This window comes from Carcharhinus amblyrhynchos, chromosome 7, assembly GCF_965287045.1.
Source record: "Carcharhinus amblyrhynchos chromosome 7, sCarAmb.v2.hapA, whole genome shotgun sequence".
Lineage (NCBI taxonomy): Eukaryota > Metazoa > Chordata > Chondrichthyes > Carcharhiniformes > Carcharhinidae > Carcharhinus > Carcharhinus amblyrhynchos.
The window spans coordinates 45,271,252-45,290,454 of record NC_137330.1 but is presented as its reverse complement, the minus strand read 5'-3'; the positions used below and the strand labels follow the sequence as shown (position 1 = coordinate 45,290,454).

At 38.9% G+C, this 19,203-nt stretch overlaps 1 protein-coding gene across 1 annotated transcript in view; it reads right to left on the bottom strand.

Moving 5' to 3' along the window:
- apoba (apolipoprotein Ba) overlaps window positions 1–18,216 on the bottom strand; it is a 70,053-nt gene extending 51,837 nt beyond the window's left edge. The window contains exons 1-12 of the mRNA XM_080193420.1: window positions 18,162–18,216; window positions 16,785–16,897; window positions 16,131–16,276; window positions 14,978–15,131; window positions 14,216–14,371; window positions 13,977–14,098; window positions 12,197–12,282; window positions 8,062–8,287; window positions 6,274–6,501; window positions 4,788–4,905; window positions 4,548–4,694; window positions 757–968 (exon numbers count right to left, since the gene is read on the bottom strand). Coding sequence (XP_080049546.1) covers window positions 757–968; window positions 4,548–4,694; window positions 4,788–4,905; window positions 6,274–6,501; window positions 8,062–8,287; window positions 12,197–12,282; window positions 13,977–14,098; window positions 14,216–14,371; window positions 14,978–15,131; window positions 16,131–16,276; window positions 16,785–16,897; window positions 18,162–18,216 — 1,763 coding nt within the window. The remainder of the gene's footprint in view (window positions 1–756; window positions 969–4,547; window positions 4,695–4,787; window positions 4,906–6,273; window positions 6,502–8,061; window positions 8,288–12,196; window positions 12,283–13,976; window positions 14,099–14,215; window positions 14,372–14,977; window positions 15,132–16,130; window positions 16,277–16,784; window positions 16,898–18,161) is intronic.
- Between the last annotated feature and the right edge of the window lie 987 nt (window positions 18,217–19,203).

Below are 19,203 nucleotides of genomic sequence, written 5' to 3'. Positions count from 1 at the left end.
GATCTCCCACTGTACCATGTACAACAGTACATAGCACATTGGAAGATGCCCATGCTCCTGGCTGATAACAGTCCCAGTTCAGCCATCCGCCAGCAGATCACCACCCCATTCAATCCCCCTCTGTCCACCCTGGCTAATTGCTGTCTCCGTTTCCAATTCCCCAGTCAATTGCTGCCCAGGGTGCCTGGTGGAAGTACCAGGGTGCCAGGCCAACACTGCCAAGATCCGAGGCTGGCAGTGCCCGCCAAGGAGCACTGTCCACCCCTGACCACCTGGAAGGCCACAATGGCTTCTAGTCCCACTGGCAAGGCCACCACATCTGTTCCTTTGGTGGGGGACCATAGCTGATCCTCACAGGTGAGGGCCTCCACTGTTGAGGTCGTTAAGGCAAAGGAGCTCGGATCATTGCATCCCGGGCTCACTAATAATATCTAAATTCAATTATAAATATTTAAAGCCGTTGTGCCCAGGAATACACCACCTTAACAGGGCTGATACTATTGCAAGAGATGAGAAACAGGGTGCAAACTAAGTTTTTCGCCTCTCTCGAGATCTTACTGGCTCGCTACAGCAACCAACCAGCGTAAAGAGCCAGTGATATCGCCCCCTTAGAAATTTTTGGGAGAATTCTGCCCCATATGGATGAATATGGAAACTGAAATGACATAGTGTTCCTTTACAAGTCACCAGTATCTCTATAGTCAAACATGGATGTGGACATTCATACTAAAATTTGCACTATAGTAGTTTACTTACACTTGGACATTAGGATCCTCAGATTTGAGAATATTGGCAAGATGTGTAGAAACAAAGCTTTGGACTTGGATACTTTCAATCTTTGGTAGTTGTCTTATGATTTTTTTTAGATGGTTTGATGATGGATCCTTCATGACTAGTAAATAGGCTCCGAGTCTCTTTTGCACAGGTCCTTTCAAATCTTTGAATACTTCGAGAAGCACATTGCGAAGCTGGAATTAAAATTATTGACATGGCAACAGCTTGATCTGCACATAAAAATATCCTTCAGTAGCTTTTCCAAAGGTGACAGTGGCGACGGCAACTATGCAACAGCAATAAGTAACAGAAAAATGTACAAGATTCAAGTCCCTGAGTGAGCTGCAGTCTCAGCTTGTATAATAGCTGGGCACAACAACAGGCCTTAATACGCGAGGTTAGGAAGGATTGATTAAGCCAGGCTATCGGCTTATGATCACTATCAAGTAGTATGAGTTGTCAAAGACATGTATATCGTAATTTTGAGTTGGAAAGAATTTGGTTCAGCTTTATGCAGGCTGTCACACAATGGGAGTGGTTTTCCAGCTGTGCTCGCCCCGAGACCGGAAATTCCCACTTGAGGTCAATGGACCTTCAAATGATCGGCCAAATTTTCTGTCCCGCCTGCTACAATTCATACGATGGGTGAGACGGGAAATTTATAGTCTCTGTCTACACCCACAAAGAAAGATCTGCCATTTAGGCACAATATGAAAGGACATGAAAGACCATGAAAACCGTGGCTTGAATTCCTGCTCCACTGCCATAACTTAGCCAGAAGTGTGGCAAGATCATATTTCCATGCAAAGACTGACACAGATGAGGAAGAGTAAGTAAAGGGAGAAGATTGTGCATAATTGGGGTACAAAGTAAATACCCAACATTAAAAATAGAGAAACCACCCAAATGTTCTTGCTCTTTCTCACCAGAGTTTCGATCCCTTCCCTGAACATATTTCAACTCATCTTATGGCCCTGATCTAAGTTAAAGTGCCATACACACAAATTTGTGGAAATCACGCAAATTTTGGTGCATCAGGAAAATAAGGGGTTGGATTTCCTGGCGCCACTGTCACTGGGATTGTCTCGTCCTGATGAAAGTCAATGGATTTTTGGTTGCCCTCCGTATCCCCACAATGAGTCCCACTGGAAAATCCTTGCCTGTCATTTTTCTGTTGTTTCTTCTGCACAGTATTTTCTATTTTTCTGAATGTAGTTTTACAGCATCGTGATTACAGATTCTTAAACATGCAATGTCCAGTTGTACACAACTGATGGAATATCGTAAAACTAAAAGAGAAAATACTTGGTTTGCATTTGGTGCTTTGCTTCAGCCTTATGTTGACTTATTGTTGTTTATACCATTACATTGGGACCATAGGAAATAGGGACAGAAGCAGGCCCCCAGCGCCTGCTCCACTATTAAAACCAATTGAGGTGGATCAACTACCAATTCTTTCCACTAACCTGATATCACCTGATGCCATTAGGATCCAGAAATCTATTGATTTACACCTTCAACATGTTCAATTACTGAACTGCCACAGCCCTCTGAGATAGAGAATTCCAAAGATTTACCACCCTCAGAGTGAAGAAATTCCTTCTCATCTCAACCTTAAATGTTATTCTGTTATTCTGAAACTGCGTCCCTTGGTTTTTTTGACATACCAGCCAGGGGAAATATCTGATCCATATCCTGTCTATCCTGCCACGTCCTGTAATAATTGTGTACGTTTCAATGAGATCAGCTCTCACTCTTTGAAACCTTACAGAATACAGATCCAGTTTCTTGAATTCTTTCTCAGAAAACAATCCGACCACCCCAGAGATTTGTTTGGTGAACTTCTGTTGCAAATAACATCCACCCTCAGATAAGAAGACCAAAACTGTGTGCAGTATTCTGGGTGCAGTCTCACCAAGGATCTATACAACTGCAGCAAAAAATCTTTAGTCCTGTATTCAAATCCTCTTGCAATGAAGGCCAACATACCATTTGCCTTCCTAACTCCTTGCTGCCTTTACATGTTAACTTTTGGAGATTCATAAACAAAAATGCTCAGATCCCTTTGGACATCAACATTTAACAATCCCTCACCATTTTTGAAACACCCTGCCTTTCTATATTTTCTACCAAAGTGGATGACTTCACACTTACTCACACTACATTCCATCTGCCATGTTCTTGCCCATTCACTGAGGCTGTCCAAATCTTTCTGAAACCTCCTGCATCATCTTCACAATCCACATTTCGACCTAGTTTTGTGTTATCAGCAAATGTGGAAATATTACATTTGGCCCCTACACCCAAATATAGATTGTGAGCAATTGTGTCCCAAGCCCTGATCCTTATGGAATCCCATTTGTAACAGCATGCCAACCTGGAAAAGACTCATTTATTCCTACTTTGTTTTATGTCTGCTAATCAATTCCCAATCCACAGCAGTATACTTCCAATCCTATGTGTTCTGGATTTGTTTCCTCATCTCCTACATTGGACCTTTTGAAAACCTTCCAAGGATCCAAATACGCCATATCCATTGTTTCCTCTTTATCTATGCTACAAGTAACATCCTCAAAACACTCCAGCAGATTTGTCATTCTGGTGTATGTTAATAAAATTGGCACAATATTGGGGTGTAAGTAGACATTTGGTACAAACTTCAATTTTATCTTCCCAATTAAATCCACACAGGACGTTCTCCCTACTGGTTTCACGTGTGCACCAATTCCAATAAGGAATCAAAGAATGACCTTTCAAAAAAGCTTTTTTTTTACTTCATTATACGCACCAAGAGTACAACCTTTTCTGTTTATGGAATGCTCAACAATCTCTTCTCCAGTGCAATGAGTGTTTTGGCAGATAGTTCCAAGCTTGTTCCAGATCTGAATTAACTAAGGACTCACCACACATTTATCATCCACCTGACCCCAACAGGATCAGAGTAGGGGCTGAGGGTAATTCTTTACGTGGGATGTGCATCACTTAGGAATTAATAGGCTGCATTATTTAACAGAACAATCAAAACAGCAAGATAATTATTAAATTGTTGTTAACTTGCAAATGTGGCACAAAATCATAAATATTGGCAAAAAGGCCAATGATAAAATTCCCTCAATCCTGTGCCACTTGAATCGAGTGTTGTTGAATTTAAACTTTGCCTCGTAATAAACCTCACTGCATGTCTACATATCAGCAATTACTGCAGTGGGTGGAATGTCACATGGGGACTTAATTGGTCTGCTTTGACTTCCTGAGGAGCTTCAGTTCCTGGCCTCATTCTGAGGTTTATATTCCCATAACTTCAAGACTAAGAGGCAAGGGCAGAATACATATCTCCAGTACTCTGGTCTGTAGTATCATTTCTGCTAAGCAGGTTGGGAACCTATTGGAGTTGGATTCCATCCCAATTTCTGACTTATCTACTCCTGGAATGTCTGATGCCCATTCCTAAAAGAAGCAGAAGTTATTAGCCCTAGATTTCTCCAATATCACTGCAAATAATAGATTACAAAATTGAAAATATTCTTGCTATGGCATATTTATAGAAATGCAAGCGGTATTCTAAGTACTTATTCATATCCAAGTGCTCAAAATGACTGGACTTTTCTTCTTCTGTCTCTCATTCCTTCTCAAACTTACAGACTTGTAAAGTTCAGGATTGATGTGATTTAAGCACAATTAATCACTTGTTTCTTTGTAGTATCCTGTTCAATATGTTTCTCAATAAAAACCGCAAAAATGAACATCTTTATGTTTTCCAAAAGTGACATTACCTCATTGTTCAAGGTCATTTGTCTCAGAGCTTGAATTGCAGCTTGTTGAACAGAGGGGGAGACTTGATCATTCTTAATACATGCTATTAGCTTTGCATTAATTTCAGGCATTGCGTTCTCCATTGCCTGTCCCATGTTTCCCAGTGCCTACAAAATGAAAACATAAATCACAGTTATTACCATATTCAATTAATTTCAAAGTGTTAAGAAATCAATTGGTAGAAAATCATATGCTATTACCTTTAGAGTCAGGTAGACACTGTCTTCATCACCAGAGCAGTCATTTCCAATTATGGACATCAAGTAATCAGCAACAGCTTTTAGTTCTGGAACTACAGCCTTGGTTTCATCGTAAAACCTAACAGGATTATTAAAGGATTAACAGTTGGAATGTGAAACTATTTATAATATTTATAAAGACACATCACATCAAAATATTTCCATATAGTTTCATAGCATAATATGGCTATTTCTATTTAGAAATTAACATTAAAATATAAGCCAAAATATAACGTTTTTGCAATTAATTTGTTATTTATAATATGACTTAATCAGTTTCACCATTAAAATGACTTTGCTATTATTGATACTATAAAATTAGTATATTCAAACAGAGATCAAAAGATGTTTTTGGCTACTAAAGGATTTAGGGGATATTGGGATAGTGTAAGAAGTTGGAGCCAGGGTAGAAAGAATGCCATGATCTTGTTGACTGGTTGAAGAAGCTCAAAGGGCCAAGTGCCTTGCTCCACCTCCTTTTTCTTAAGCTTCCTTTGCTTCCCAAGTAATCGTGAATGGTTTGTGTATAATTTGAGCTTTAAATATGTGCGGCCATAATCATTTATTCATTTACAATATCCTCCTTGTGATTGGTAAATTAGATTTCTTACGTTTTAGTTTTCATTCCAAGTTTCATTTTATACCTTGTTGAAATTATTTTACAACCCGGACTTTGTGTAAGGTAATCCACCAAATTTGTCATTTCCATTAATTTATACAGTAAAAGATGGATGTCAAAATATTTGAATAAATACAAGATGTATGAAATTGTTTGGTTAAATTTTAATTACTTGGGAAATGGAAACTATCAGTTTTGCAAGACCATGGGTGGAATTTAATGCCCAAGCGTAATGATGATGCACTCCAATATTATTTATATCACTGCATTGTGTCTGGTACATTCAGCGATTCAAAATTGCTGATTATTTTCAGACAGAGTATGTATGGAGGTGCCGGAGAACAGGTCTAAAAGTTGGATCTGAAACACTCCCAGTTTCAAGTCCACCCAGCAATTAGGATCAAAATGGTAAAATAGGACCCTACATTCAAACTTCTCTGTTTGAGAAAATTGGAGCCATTTATTTGATTTTCCATTAAATGGAGCACTGCAGAGTAGTACTAGTTCTTCCCCTCAGAAATCTTTTAGGATCAGTACGACTCCTGATGAGTTCTTGTTAATTATTTACAGAGACACATTGGGAATAGCTAGCAAGGTTTGCATCCCATACAAACCACTCACTGAAACAAAGCAGAACTAGCTATGTAGATATCAGTCTAAGTAAGGAAATAAAGGGAAAGACAAGTCATTCAAAACTTTTTTTTAAAGGTTTGACACAGTCTCATAAAAATCCTCAGCTTATTTGACATTTGAAGCCAATATTACAATTCTATTTCTGCAAAACTTGTCACATGTATGAGAGGTGCTTTTATTAACAATTGCACTTACTTTCTTATTGTGTGGCTCAGGGCGTAAAAGATACCCCGTGTATGCCGAAGCTTTGCCTGAACAAGGGTTTCCTGAATCAAACTTGCAGATGGTGAAGCCATAAGTCCTACGGCATAGGTAACTGCATCTACCACCAACGGATGGACTCGTTCACTTTGTAAAATTTTCAAGATCACTCCAAAGCACTCTGGAGTACCACACTGGAGAAGTGCTTGAACAGTAATGAGTCTTTTAAAATGACAAAAGGGAGTTTAAGTAAAGAAACTCAGGTGAGTATTATATACCAAAATTAGCAGGCAATGATAATAATGAACATACATCTTTAATCTCAGAACTAAACAACAGCTTGTCCTTCTAATCTCCCCTGTTATAGGTTATCAGTGCTGATGATTATTTCGGGGTAAATCAAACAGCAACTTCTAACATCTGTAGTTAAGCACAGAAATCCTAAGTTCTTGTCCAGCTACTCCACAGGATGTGTTGTAGCAGCATTCACCTTCACCAAGTGTGTTGGCACTGAAATGCCTGAACTTGCTATAAACTTGTCCACCAGTTCCCCCTTATGGGTGGCTGAGAAAGTTAGTGCATTCAGCAGTTAGTGGGCTTTAAATGCTCCGGTAAGTGATAACCACTGTGGAAAAGTTCCGCTCACCCTGAAAAAATGATTTTCAAAGTGTGGAATTTCATAACCCTCAGGAAAAGTGTGAAAATTAAGATATGCTTTTACTTTTTGGTATGTCTTTAATGATCTTTCATCAATTCTTTTAAATTCCAATTTATTTCCTAGTATTTATTTCACTTTCTGTACATCAGTTAAATTTAAGGATATTTTCTGCTATATGTTCACTAGTTTGGGCAATGTGTGGATCAGTGAGAAGTAATGGTGTGATATTTAGAATCATGGAATCCCTACATGCAGAAGGAGGCCATTTCGCCCATCATCTCAGCACCAGCTCTCCAACAGAGCTCTTTCTCAGACCCACCACCCCCCCACCCTAACTCCTTAACCCCACGCATTTACCTTACTGATTCCCCTAACCTAGACATCTTTAGACACTAAAGCGCAATTTAGTTTGGCTAATCCACCTAACCTCCACATCTTTAGACTGTGGGAAGAAAACAAAGCACCCGGAGGAAATCCACACAGACATGGGGAAAACGTGCAACCCCTACACAGTCACCTAAGGCTGGAATCAAACTTGGTGCTGTGACGTAGCAATACCAACCACTGTGCCACCCGGTGTAGCACTCTTATGAATTCCAATACTAAGAAAATACAATACTAGGTTGGCTGTTCTGTCAGCTGGCATTATGCAGAACATGTATGGTGTGCCCTCTACACAATACTGCTCTTTATAAGGGTTAAGAGCTAAATTTGCCTGTTAAATGAGCCTACCATCTGACTCAGGTGGGTGCTTGGCAGCCCAACAGAAAGCCATGGGACGGTTGCTTCGACCGGTGCAAAGACATTCAAACAGCAGTCCGTCACATTATAGCATTTCTTATTTGCTTCTACCCTATTTCTGTCTTGTGAAATGCATCAAAGTATGTCCTGATAATACCAACGCAGGTTGGGAGCAATGACGTTAATGGGTTATGTTGAAAGGAAAACAGCATTGGTTAGCATTAAGAATTATTAATAATTCCTTAATGGACTCATTATTTGAACCATGATTTACATTATAAACAGAAAGTTGCTAGTAATAAAATTGTTCTTTTAGCATCCACTATTTTATGCTCATTTTATGGATATGTACAGTGAAAGAAATACCAAATTATCTTGATTACCTGGATGCTTCCACTTCAATGAATTTAGGTAAAGCAGTTTCGAAAGTATCTTTCTCCATTCTCCTCAATTCAACAACAAATTTTTGAAACAGATTAGCTCTCTCCTGGTTTGCACCACTCTCAGATAGTTTGACCAGATCCTGTAATAATGACACTGTAGAATCTATATTCTTTACTCTACTATCCGCATACTCCAAAGTCAATTCTTTCAAGACTGTTGAATCATCTGGAAAAGATCATTTAAAGAGAGCTCTTAGTGTCCATGCTGAAATAAATCTTTTATCCATAATCATGTTGCCTGGACATTATAGAGGGAGTTTAACTGGAGGTAGGTTTGGGAGGTGTGAAGTCCACCCAATATCACCTATTTGAAAACCAGGCTGCAAGAACATAATAAGTATGATCAGGATTATACGATTTGGCTATTTGAATCTGCTCTGTCAATCAACAGGATCATGGTTTTTCTACAACCTCAGCTAGCCCCATGTCCTTTCAGTAATCAAAAGTCTATCATTCTCTGTCTTGAATATATTCAACAACTGGATATCCACAATTCTCTGTGGTACAGAATTCCAAAGATTCATAACCTTTACAGTGATTATTTTTTCCTGATAACAGTTTGAAATGGCTTACTTCCTTATTCTAAGGGCAAATTTTCCTATGTTTTTCATGATGGAAATGGCTCACCATTGCCCTCTGGTGGGATCTTCTAGTCTCACTGAAGTCTACAGCATTTTGTGTGCTCGCCTGTGCCATCACTGGGGAACCCGCCACCCCTAAGACTATGACCTGTATTCCAGACTCCCTGCTAGAGGAATTATCTGCCTGGCCTTTATTTTGTCAAATTCCTTTTATCTGTTTCAATTAGATTATCACTCATTCCTCTAAATTCTAGGGAATATAGGCCTTGTCAACTCAATCTTGCCTCATAGGACATTCCCCTCATCCCAATGAACCTTTGCTGAACTTCCTCCATAACCGGCTTCTCAAACTTTGGGTCATAACCCTCAATGGGATCACATTGCAATTACTCTGAGGCAGCAAAAGCTATCATGGAGCTCACGCTGACGTCTGACAGGTGCAAAGTTGTGTTTTTTCTTTTCTTTTGTTGGAAGGCATGGCTCAATGGATTGCCCTCACCGGCCAGTAACTAGGTAGGCGCTCCTCGTTTTTGGAGAAACCCTGTCTTTTCATCAATTTACCCTGTGCTTGATTCCTCTCATTTCCTCCCCCAACCTCCAGAAGAGCAAAAGCCCCCTTCTCAACAACTGAAGCCTCCACCTCAACTCAACACCATGAGGCTCCCAATACACTGCTAACAACTCTCGTATCTTCCAAATTTTCACTCGGAGTCTCACTAAGTCTGAAGCATTTTTTTTAACTTCATTCAGAGGATGTGGGGGCCACTGGCTAAATTAGCATTTCTTTTATTCTCAATGGTAATTTCCACTGGCTCAGGGGATAATCAGAGAAGTTCTTTGTTTTAATTTTTATCCCAGCTTTTCAAGTTCTCTCAGAACCTCATTCATGATTTTATTTGTATCATTGGTTCTTACATGAACTACGGTGCAGATATGATAGGCCAAAGGGCCTCTTTCTGTGTTGCAAATCTCTATGGCCAAACCTTCACCCCACTGCCCACCACAGGAATCAGAGCAGGCAAGGGTGAATAATGGGAAGGCCTGTTGACCTCTGGCAGAATTTTGCAATTTCGGGACGAGCAAGACCATATAATCCCACCTCATGACTTTAAATGGATCCTCCTCTCCTACTTCAAATTCTTCTCAGGCTGAGAGATAATATCTCTCTTTGGTAACTTTGATAACTTTGGTACTAGACAGGCAAAACAACCTTCAGAAATCCCAGTCGCAACTTCAGAGAGCAATATCCATTTCCCTAACAATACACTCTTTTACCATCACTTCATTGCTTTTCACTCTCCCCATTTGAATGGCTTCCTGAACCATGGTGCCATGTCACTTTGCTTATTTATCCTGTAGACCTTGCCCTCATCCATACAGATAGCATGAACATTGAACCTGTTAGTAAGAACACCCGAGGCATCCCCAACACAACCATATGGTCTTGTCCTTGACCACTAATCAGACAAGGGCCATCTGTAAAGCTAATGGGTCTTGCTACTTAACTGAGGTTTAGGTGTTTAATCAGCACAGCTTATTTTATTTTTAATTCCTTGTTATCCAACTGCACACTCAAAACAGCTCCAATGAGGCAATTGCCTATCTTTTAGGGAGGTCACAATTGTGAATTGCGAGGTTTAGAGTTAACCCACCCACAGAGGAATGGAGAAGTGGTCGGAGAATATTTCAAACAATTCTGAGTGGGAAACAGGGAATCTCAGAGCAGCATATTTCTTTGTGGGTCTGGAGAAGTACTTTTGCACAATCTGGATACCCTGAGGAAAATTTCTGACCTGCTATCCTTCCCCAGGTTTTACTGATCATAAAGTAAAGCCAAAAACATTGATTAGCTTTCCATGATGTAGACCACTTGATTTTCCTTTCCAGAGAAGTCACAGGCTAGAAGGTTGGATGGAATGTATTCTAAAAAAGAAAACTAAACTTGCATTTATATAGCACCTTTGATGAACATCGGCTATCTCAGAGCACTATTCAACTAACAAACTATCTTTAAACTGTGGTCCCTATTGCACAGCAACTCCACTGCAGTGTTAGTGTAAGCCTCTTTAAACTTTAAGCTATTGTAATGTAGGTAACACAGCAGCCAATTTGCTCAGGTCAAACTCCCACTAACTGTAGTGTGATAATGACTGGATAATATTGTTTTCTGATATTGATTGAGGAATAAACATTAGCTAGGACACCAGAGAACATAGAACATAGAACACTACAGCACAAACAGGCCCTTTGGCCCACAAGTTGCACTGATCATATCCCTACCTACCAGGCCTATCTATAACCCTCAATCCCATTAAATCTCATGTACTCATCCAGAAGTCTCTTAAAAGACCCCAACGGGTTCGCCTCCACCATCACTGATGGCAGCCGTTTCCACTCACCCACCACCCTCTGAGTGAAAAACTTATCCCTGACATCTCCTCTGTACCTACTCCCCAGCACCTTAAACCTGTGTCCTCCTGTAGCGACCATTTCAGCCCTGAGAAATAGCCTCTGAGACTTCACCCTATCTATACCTCTCAACATCTTATAAACCTTTATCAGGTCACCTCTCATCCTTCATCTCTCCAGGGAGAAAAGACCTAGCTCCCTCAACCTATCCTCATAAGGCATGCCACACAATCCAGGCAACATCCTTGTAAAACTCCTCTGCACCCTTTCAATAGCTTCCATATACTTCTTGTAGTGAGGCAACCAGAACTGCACATAGTACTCCAAGTGGGGTCTGACAAGGGTCTTATAAAGTTGCAAGAAATTCTCCCACTCCTCTTTGAATTCGTACAATGAATCTTTTACATCTGCCCAAACAGGAAAATGGGACATCAGTTTAATATTTCATCCAAAAGATGGCATTTTATTCCCCATTCTTATCCATTCATTAATGAAAATACACCAAAATTCCTAATACAAGGTACCCAATTGAAAATGCAAAGTCATAAAATTATCTCTACCCTTCATATCAATACACAAATACTTAAATGACCATATTCTAAATCATACAGTATTCTACAGATTTTAAAAGAAATGTAAAATGACAAGCTAGAGACTTTGGGCAGGATTTTCCCATCCCGTCTGCCATGGAATTGTAGGAACAGGACCATGCAAAGATCCATTGACCTTGGGCAGGATTTTCCAGTCTTGGGGCGAGCGTGGCCAGAAAATCCCACCCTTATCTCCCAATACATATATAACTTGAAAATATTTCAATGCGTAAAACCAAGATGAAAAAATACTGTAAACAAAATCTAAGAAACAGTAAGAAAAAACAAAATACTGCAAGTGCTGGAAATCTGAAATAAGAAGAAATACTGGAAAGACTCAGCAAGTCTGGCAGCATCTGTGGAGAGAGAAACAGAATTACCTTTTGAATTGGTATGACTTCTACAGAGTTGATGCTGCCAGGCTAACTGAGCTTTTCCAGTTTTTTTTTGTTTCTATAGCCATAAAACATTCAGAGTTTAAGATCAATATCTTACCACTAGCAAAGTATCTGATATTAGATGGACTGAAATTTTCAAGTTTAAGTGTCTGCTTTACTTGTGACTCAGCTCCATTTTGATTTCTAACAAGGAAAAAAAAATCACTATTATAAGTACTTTATTATGATTCCATTGATAAAATGCAGTTTTATGATTCAAATTACATAACATTTAACATGCACTTCGGCAAGGTTGGAGGCCTAAAGTTAATTCTAACATTTTTAGAAAGCTTCTCCTATTGCCCAGGAGACCGCCTGTCGCTGTAAGATCTTAAAAAAAAATTTTGTTATTAACAGAGAGGCAGGCAGTTCTCTGGTAACATCAAAATGTATCTGGCACTCTGATACTGGTACGTGAAATGCCATGGACTTATAGAGAGGATAATGGAGAAGTGCTGTTATAACATGATTCCATGTCCCATTGCTGCATTTCTGAAACAATAACTGCAATAAAAATTGTTCTTATTTCCAAGAATTAATAAAAAAAAGTAACAGGCAGAAGCTTTTTGGCAATTTCCACTGGTAAGGAAGTGGGCAGAACAAGCCAAATACACAACTTAAGTAGTCTGAGGCCTCACAGATGTTCTATCTTTACCATACTTACTTCAAAGATTGAAATGGACAACTGTTATAGCAGACAGAGGTAACTTAAAAATGCCTCCTGGCATCTGACTGTTTTTCATAGTGGAAGCGTTAATCAAATTGGAAGATTGAAAAAAATGTCTTTCTTTAACTAATTGGTTAGTTTACCTGTGAACTTATATGCACAAATTGTTTATAGCGTATGGAATAAAATGGAGGATACATGCAGGAAGTAATGATTATCAGTGAACGTGCCAAAGATCATTGCAAGAGCTAAAGCACAAATGGTTTATTTTTCTTAAATTGCCATACTGAATGTGTATTCAGCAAAATAAATACATTTACCAACGGTTCTCAAAGAAGAATTTTCAAGAATCTTTTTTCTCTGAAGGTTACCAGTTTGACAAATATTGTAAAATGTACAGGTGTTTCAGTTTAAAATGTGTTTTAATATGAGGGCTTGGGAGAGGGAAGAGATGAACAAGAGGGAGAGGCAGATCAAAGTAGTGAGCAGGATCGTCAATATCAGAGGGAAGAGAGGGAGGACAGGGAGGGAAGTGGAGACTGGGATAGATGGTAACTCAGGGGAGGTGGCAAATCAGGAGAATAAGAGAGGGAAGCAGTAAGCAGGTGAACTGGAGGGTGAGGGAGGGAAGTTGCAAATCGGGAGAGGTGGTAAACAAACAGATAGTAAGTTGTAACAGTTACTAAGTTTATCAAAAGTTAGTAAGTTATTAAGAGTTCTTTAGTGTTTAAGAATGAACATGAAGATTTTTGGATCATTTAGATTCAAGGCAGCCAATAGGTTTTTAACGTAAAATTTACAGATCAGGAACGTAACTCACTCTTACTATATGTTTTCTAATGGGTAAGTGATTTTCATTTAGCAGATTTTCATTAAAATGCCAATTTTGGAAACATATTAAGAGTGCTAAAAAGGTATATAGTAACATGCATAACAGCATCAAACAAGACAGCCCAAAATTTACTAAACAAGCAAAATTAAAAAACAACCTAAACTCTTTAAAACACAAATTATTAACCTAAATACATATTTTAAAATGTCAGAGCAGGTATTCTTATATTTTCTTGCTCTATTGTGCCAAAATATAATTTTAAATCTATTACAAGAAAATGTGAAGATGTAGATTTGTCATCCAGCAGTTTTAAGTGGTACTTTAGGTGAAGCAACTTACGTTTGAGTAAGAGACAGCAAACTGTGCTTTTCATTGCAAATGGCTTCTGTTACATGCTTCTTTGCATCAAGGGAATAACTGCAAGATTGACTGCTGCTCAGCAAAGATGCCATGGGAATGTGCTAAGTATATAAAGAAAAAGGTTTTAAGAAAGAAACATCACATAATCAAACTTGAATTTGCAATAAAAAGATGTCTTAACAATATTCACACTTCAGTAGGTATTATTGTTTTCTTACCAATCCTGTAACTAGTGCCAAAGGACTTCTGTAGTCAGTAATAGGTGTGAATCTATTACAGGCAGTAAGATCTCTTTTGATTGTCATTTGAGTAGCTGCGTCATTCACCCTGTTGTCCACTGTGACTTCACTTGTGCAGTTACCATACACAGTAGCCTGAGTCACAAAGGAAAGAAAAAATTGCATTTTTAATAAATATTTGTTTTTAATTTCCTCAAAAGAAAAAAAATGATGCTAATGCCAAGCCATCTTGAAATCAACATCCACAATCAAAATTATTGATCTGGCCCTTTCCCTTTACCTGTTTCTTAGTTTGCCCTGTACTTTGGGGAAGTTAATGAGTAGCATTCAAAGATTTTTTGAACTAATGTACATTTTTCACTAATATCATGAAGGTAATACTGTTTCGGAAATGTTCTAATTTTTTGTTTTAATCAACCTAGAGAATTTACATTCAAATGAACCTAACAAAACTGATTCCATTTTGCACATTTTTTTAGGAATTAACCCAATGGAAAAATACATTATTTTCTTCAATTTAAATTGCAAAATTGATCAGTTTCAGTTCCAGGCAGAAAACTACACCAAGGTATAGAGACAGCTAATAACGTTCTTGGAAATTATGAAAAATTGCAGTTTGGGCCAAGTAATTTTACTGTAGAAACTCTGCAGTAGAATGGACATTTAAAACATAAGCATCCATTTGGATTTTTTAGTAAAAGCACTAGAACAGTGATAAACTAATTTTAAAAAAAACCTTACTATGTCAAGTGTCTGTACATCTTCATTAGACTCCATTGGCACCAGAAGGGCAGAAATGATTCCTCTTTTGATGTTGAGAATGTTGGTTTTTTCATTTTTATTTGGGTACAGATTGACACCCAAGTGTCCATTAGTTGTGAATTTCAGTTCATACCTACAGGAAAAAAGATTTCATAGAATTTAGAAGTATTGTAAATTAATTGGTCCAATGCAAACTTGCCAGTATTGGCTCTTCAAACAGGTTGTTTAATCCAATCCCATTTCCTTGACATTTTCCATAGCTCAAGATTGTAACTGATGAGGAGTGTCACTGGATCCATCTTTGTTCATCTATCCAGAAAGACTGTAATGTCCCCTATTTAAACATCCAATTTTGTTTCTTGATTTATCACAGGATTGGCAAATTCTTTTTGTGAAATCTAGATGTGTCAAATGAGTACAGTTCAGGCCAGGTATTGAGGACCAACAAGCCACAACCAAAGTATACCTAAAAGATGTCTGAAATTGAGTTGAATTAGTTTTATCCAGTTATGGATATGGGTCCTCTCTTAGTGAGAGATTAACAGCTGTTTAAGAGACTTTGAAATTGGAAGTTGCAAAGTTAAGGAAGAGCTAATGTGCTCTCCTCAAAATGCATCAATGACTGTTACAGACTAAGCAGCTGTCGGCCCCAAATATTAAATGGGCCACTGACTGGTCCAATGTAATACAATCCTATTAATGTAATTTAAAATCCTATTAAAGTAATTAAATTGCAAACTAAGTACTATTCACAAGTCACAAGGAGTACTGGACAAAATCTATCAGAAGCATACGGTGAAGAAGCTTGACTGTCTTATTTTTTTCAATGTGATATTAACTAATTTAAGAACTGAGGAATGTCTTATGTGTAAACCATTAAGCTGCCTGAAAGGCAAGCAGTTATTTACAACATTGTGTCTTTTAACAGACAATGGAAGAAAACTGGTTGTGTTTCTGAGTTCCGCTGCTCGTCTGACATTATTTCAGAAGAAGTACTGCAGCCGCCTGCGCCCGGTACGGTATTTAAACCATTTTACCAGTCTGGGACTGTTCAGCCAATGCTATCGCGGGTGACATGAGAAGCCCCACTGGAATTCACGTATCAAGATTCAGAAATGCTAATGTTCCTCACTTGGACATAGCTTGCTGAAATTCTTCAGTATCCTTGGAAAGCGCGAACATAGGCTTGCCATCGTCACTCACGCTGTTCACTTCCTTCAGGGTGCACGCATTTATCTGCATGCTGTAGGAACAGTACTGAGGAACTTCAATTTTCACCTGTTGAAAAGAAGCAATACTAAACTAATAGTTTCAACTGTCTTTTCAATTTCAGTTAACGTTTCTAAACAATGCACAAATTAAAAACTCCTGTGACTAGCTGATACATGAAAAAATATTTTAAAATCATGTATATTATCTGTTATTTAAATCATTTATAACACCATATTTATAGATATTTTACACTTATTGAGCTATAATCAGAAACTTGTAAAACTCTTTCGTTCAATTGCATTTGGCAAAGAAATTGCACCTTTTACGTTATTTAGGTTGAAGCATATCACGATGTTAACTATATTTGAGTAAGCGAAACATATTGAAGGCACCCAAAGTTAAATTGTAGGTACAAAATAGACTGTGTCATTACGAATGAGATCTTTCCACCCGACTCGCCATTTGGAAATATATAAAGATGATTGGGAGTTCTTCAAATGTCTCTGAGTGAGCTCTGGATCTAAATGTTGCATTTCTGTACGTAGGAAAACGTCGACAACAACGTTCAACTTACAGCGCAAGAGATCTGGACACCGGATACCGAGTTTGACCCACCCATTCCATTGGAGGTTTCAGCTTCATAGTTGTAAAAATACGTCTTAAGATTTTTGAAGCGGCTTGTTCGTCCTACATTGGGCAAAGTAAGTACATGTTGTAATTATTAGGCCGGAAAAACCGACATCTCCAGCAATCCCCACCCCTAAGGTTTATATTATCACGTTGATCAATCCGACCCTGTTGCCCATTGACAAAATGTGTCGCTTCAGGATGGTCCGGATTGGGGGGGGGGGGGGGCGGGGGTGGGGTGGGGGGGAAGCTGCACCATTCCGATGCACCACCGGACGGCGCTATTCCACCAGCCGAGCGCTGAGAATGGGAAGAATTGGCCTCTTTCTGCAGCCAAGCAAAACTCCAAGCTCTCACAAACAAAATTCTTGACAGAATTTGTTGGGCCATACACATCTTCATATGCGGCAGTCACCAGCAGGCAGGAAAGTTGCGTCTCCCCACGTTATTTTTTTTGTCCTCCGAATCCCCGACTCCAAATTCCAGAATTGCCCCATACTCTCCTGATTGGTATGATATCGCCTCAGAATCACAATCTGTGCAAATCAGAATCACAATCTGTCCTGTCCAAATCATGAAATTGCGGGGTTTGGGTATGAGTTGATGCCAAGTACCCAACGTGCGATTTGATCTCCTCTGATTTCAGTGGTCTGAAACATTTATTAATAACTGTGTTCAGGTTATTTTCAACTGTTAAGTGGTTAATACATTGTGACTTACTTGAACAGAGTGTGGGCTCCCTGCCTTCAGATCGGTCTTCTGAAAAAGTGAAGAAACATTTTACGTGCAGATTTTGTTTTAACAAATACAACCGAACTGAACAGCGCATCTCTCCTTTCTCGGTTCTCCGCCACTGCCCTTTGAGACATCTCACAAATCACCCTCTGAATGCTTTGTCTTTTCATTTGTGAAGACACTGCATTCTGATGTAAAAAGTTAAATATTTATAAAGTCAAGGAGGAGAAAAACTTCATGTGACCCAGTTTTTAAACACATTTCAAGCAAATTTGGGGTTAATTAGGTGGGTAGAGGTCGAATATTGTTTTTAAAATAAAAAAAAAGCTTCTGCATTGTTACTAAAGTTGTATGAGTGTTTTTTGTCAAATCAATCTAAACGAATTTTTACAACTTCGATTCGGAAGGTACGCGGATTGCGCAGGAAGTCACGAAGGTAGGTTACAAAAATGTAACTGTCACATAAATTAATAATTTCAAACACGCTACAGCGCACAGCATGTAAAACACCATACTGAATATTATATTGTATTTTACACCGAATTTAATAGACCCTGATCTACTATGGTGAACATGATCGAAAACTTACGTGCAAAAACACAACTGCCAAAGAGCAGCAGGAAACCAAGCTTCCTGAAGCCCATGTTGAGTTGGGCTCCAATCTGCTGCTGAAATGACTAAGCTGCGTCCTGGCACAGTACTTATATAGTCACTAAAGCTGAGCCAATCTGTTTATGAAGTTCATTGCAGTTGCAAAAGTTATCGGAAAGTCCAAAGGTTGAAACCTGGAATTTTTTTTCAAGCAACTGGGACAAAGGGAGCTCAGATTTTGTTCCAGAATGACTATAATTTGCAGTAGAAATAGTTTTTCTTTGTCAGCGTACTGACAATCGAATCTTCTTCTCAAACGAGGAAAGTACCGATGGCCTACGGTTGATTCGAAACTGATATATATATGTATATATGACCCCGGCAAGCTGAAATTGGTTGGAACCAGTTTCGCACGGACGGACTAAGGTGACATCATTCAACTCAGAGCGAAACTCACGCAGCCTATCAATATAATTTTAACTCCAGATCTGATCGTGCCTGTGGACATACTTTACCTCGAATGAATATAGGTGGAGTTTGCGGAGGCGGGGGGAGGAGCCACTTGTTCTTTTGGGCAAGTTTTTTTTGCGGTGGCGAGTCATGACCAGCGATGATTTGACAAGAAATCGGCTGCTACTGTGTGATTCTAGACAATAAAAGTAAGTTATTTATATAGCAGCCCAACACATCCCAAAGCAATTTCAAGCCAAAAAATTATTTTGAAGTGTAGCCGCCATTAAAAGATAGAGAAATTGGCAATCAAATTGTGTGCAGCAAGATCCCACAAACACCAATGTGATAACAACCAGAAAATCTGGTATGGATAATGGGGATAATGATTGGCCAGGACATCAAAGTTAAGCTACCATGTTCTTCATTACAGTAATGCCATGGGATCTTTGATGTGACCCCACAGGCAGACAGGGCCATACTTTAACATCACATTTGCAATCTGAAAGACAACACCTCCAATATTGCAGCATTCCCTCAGTAGGTGACATGGAGATGCTAGCATTGGACTGTGGTGGTGGGCACAGTGA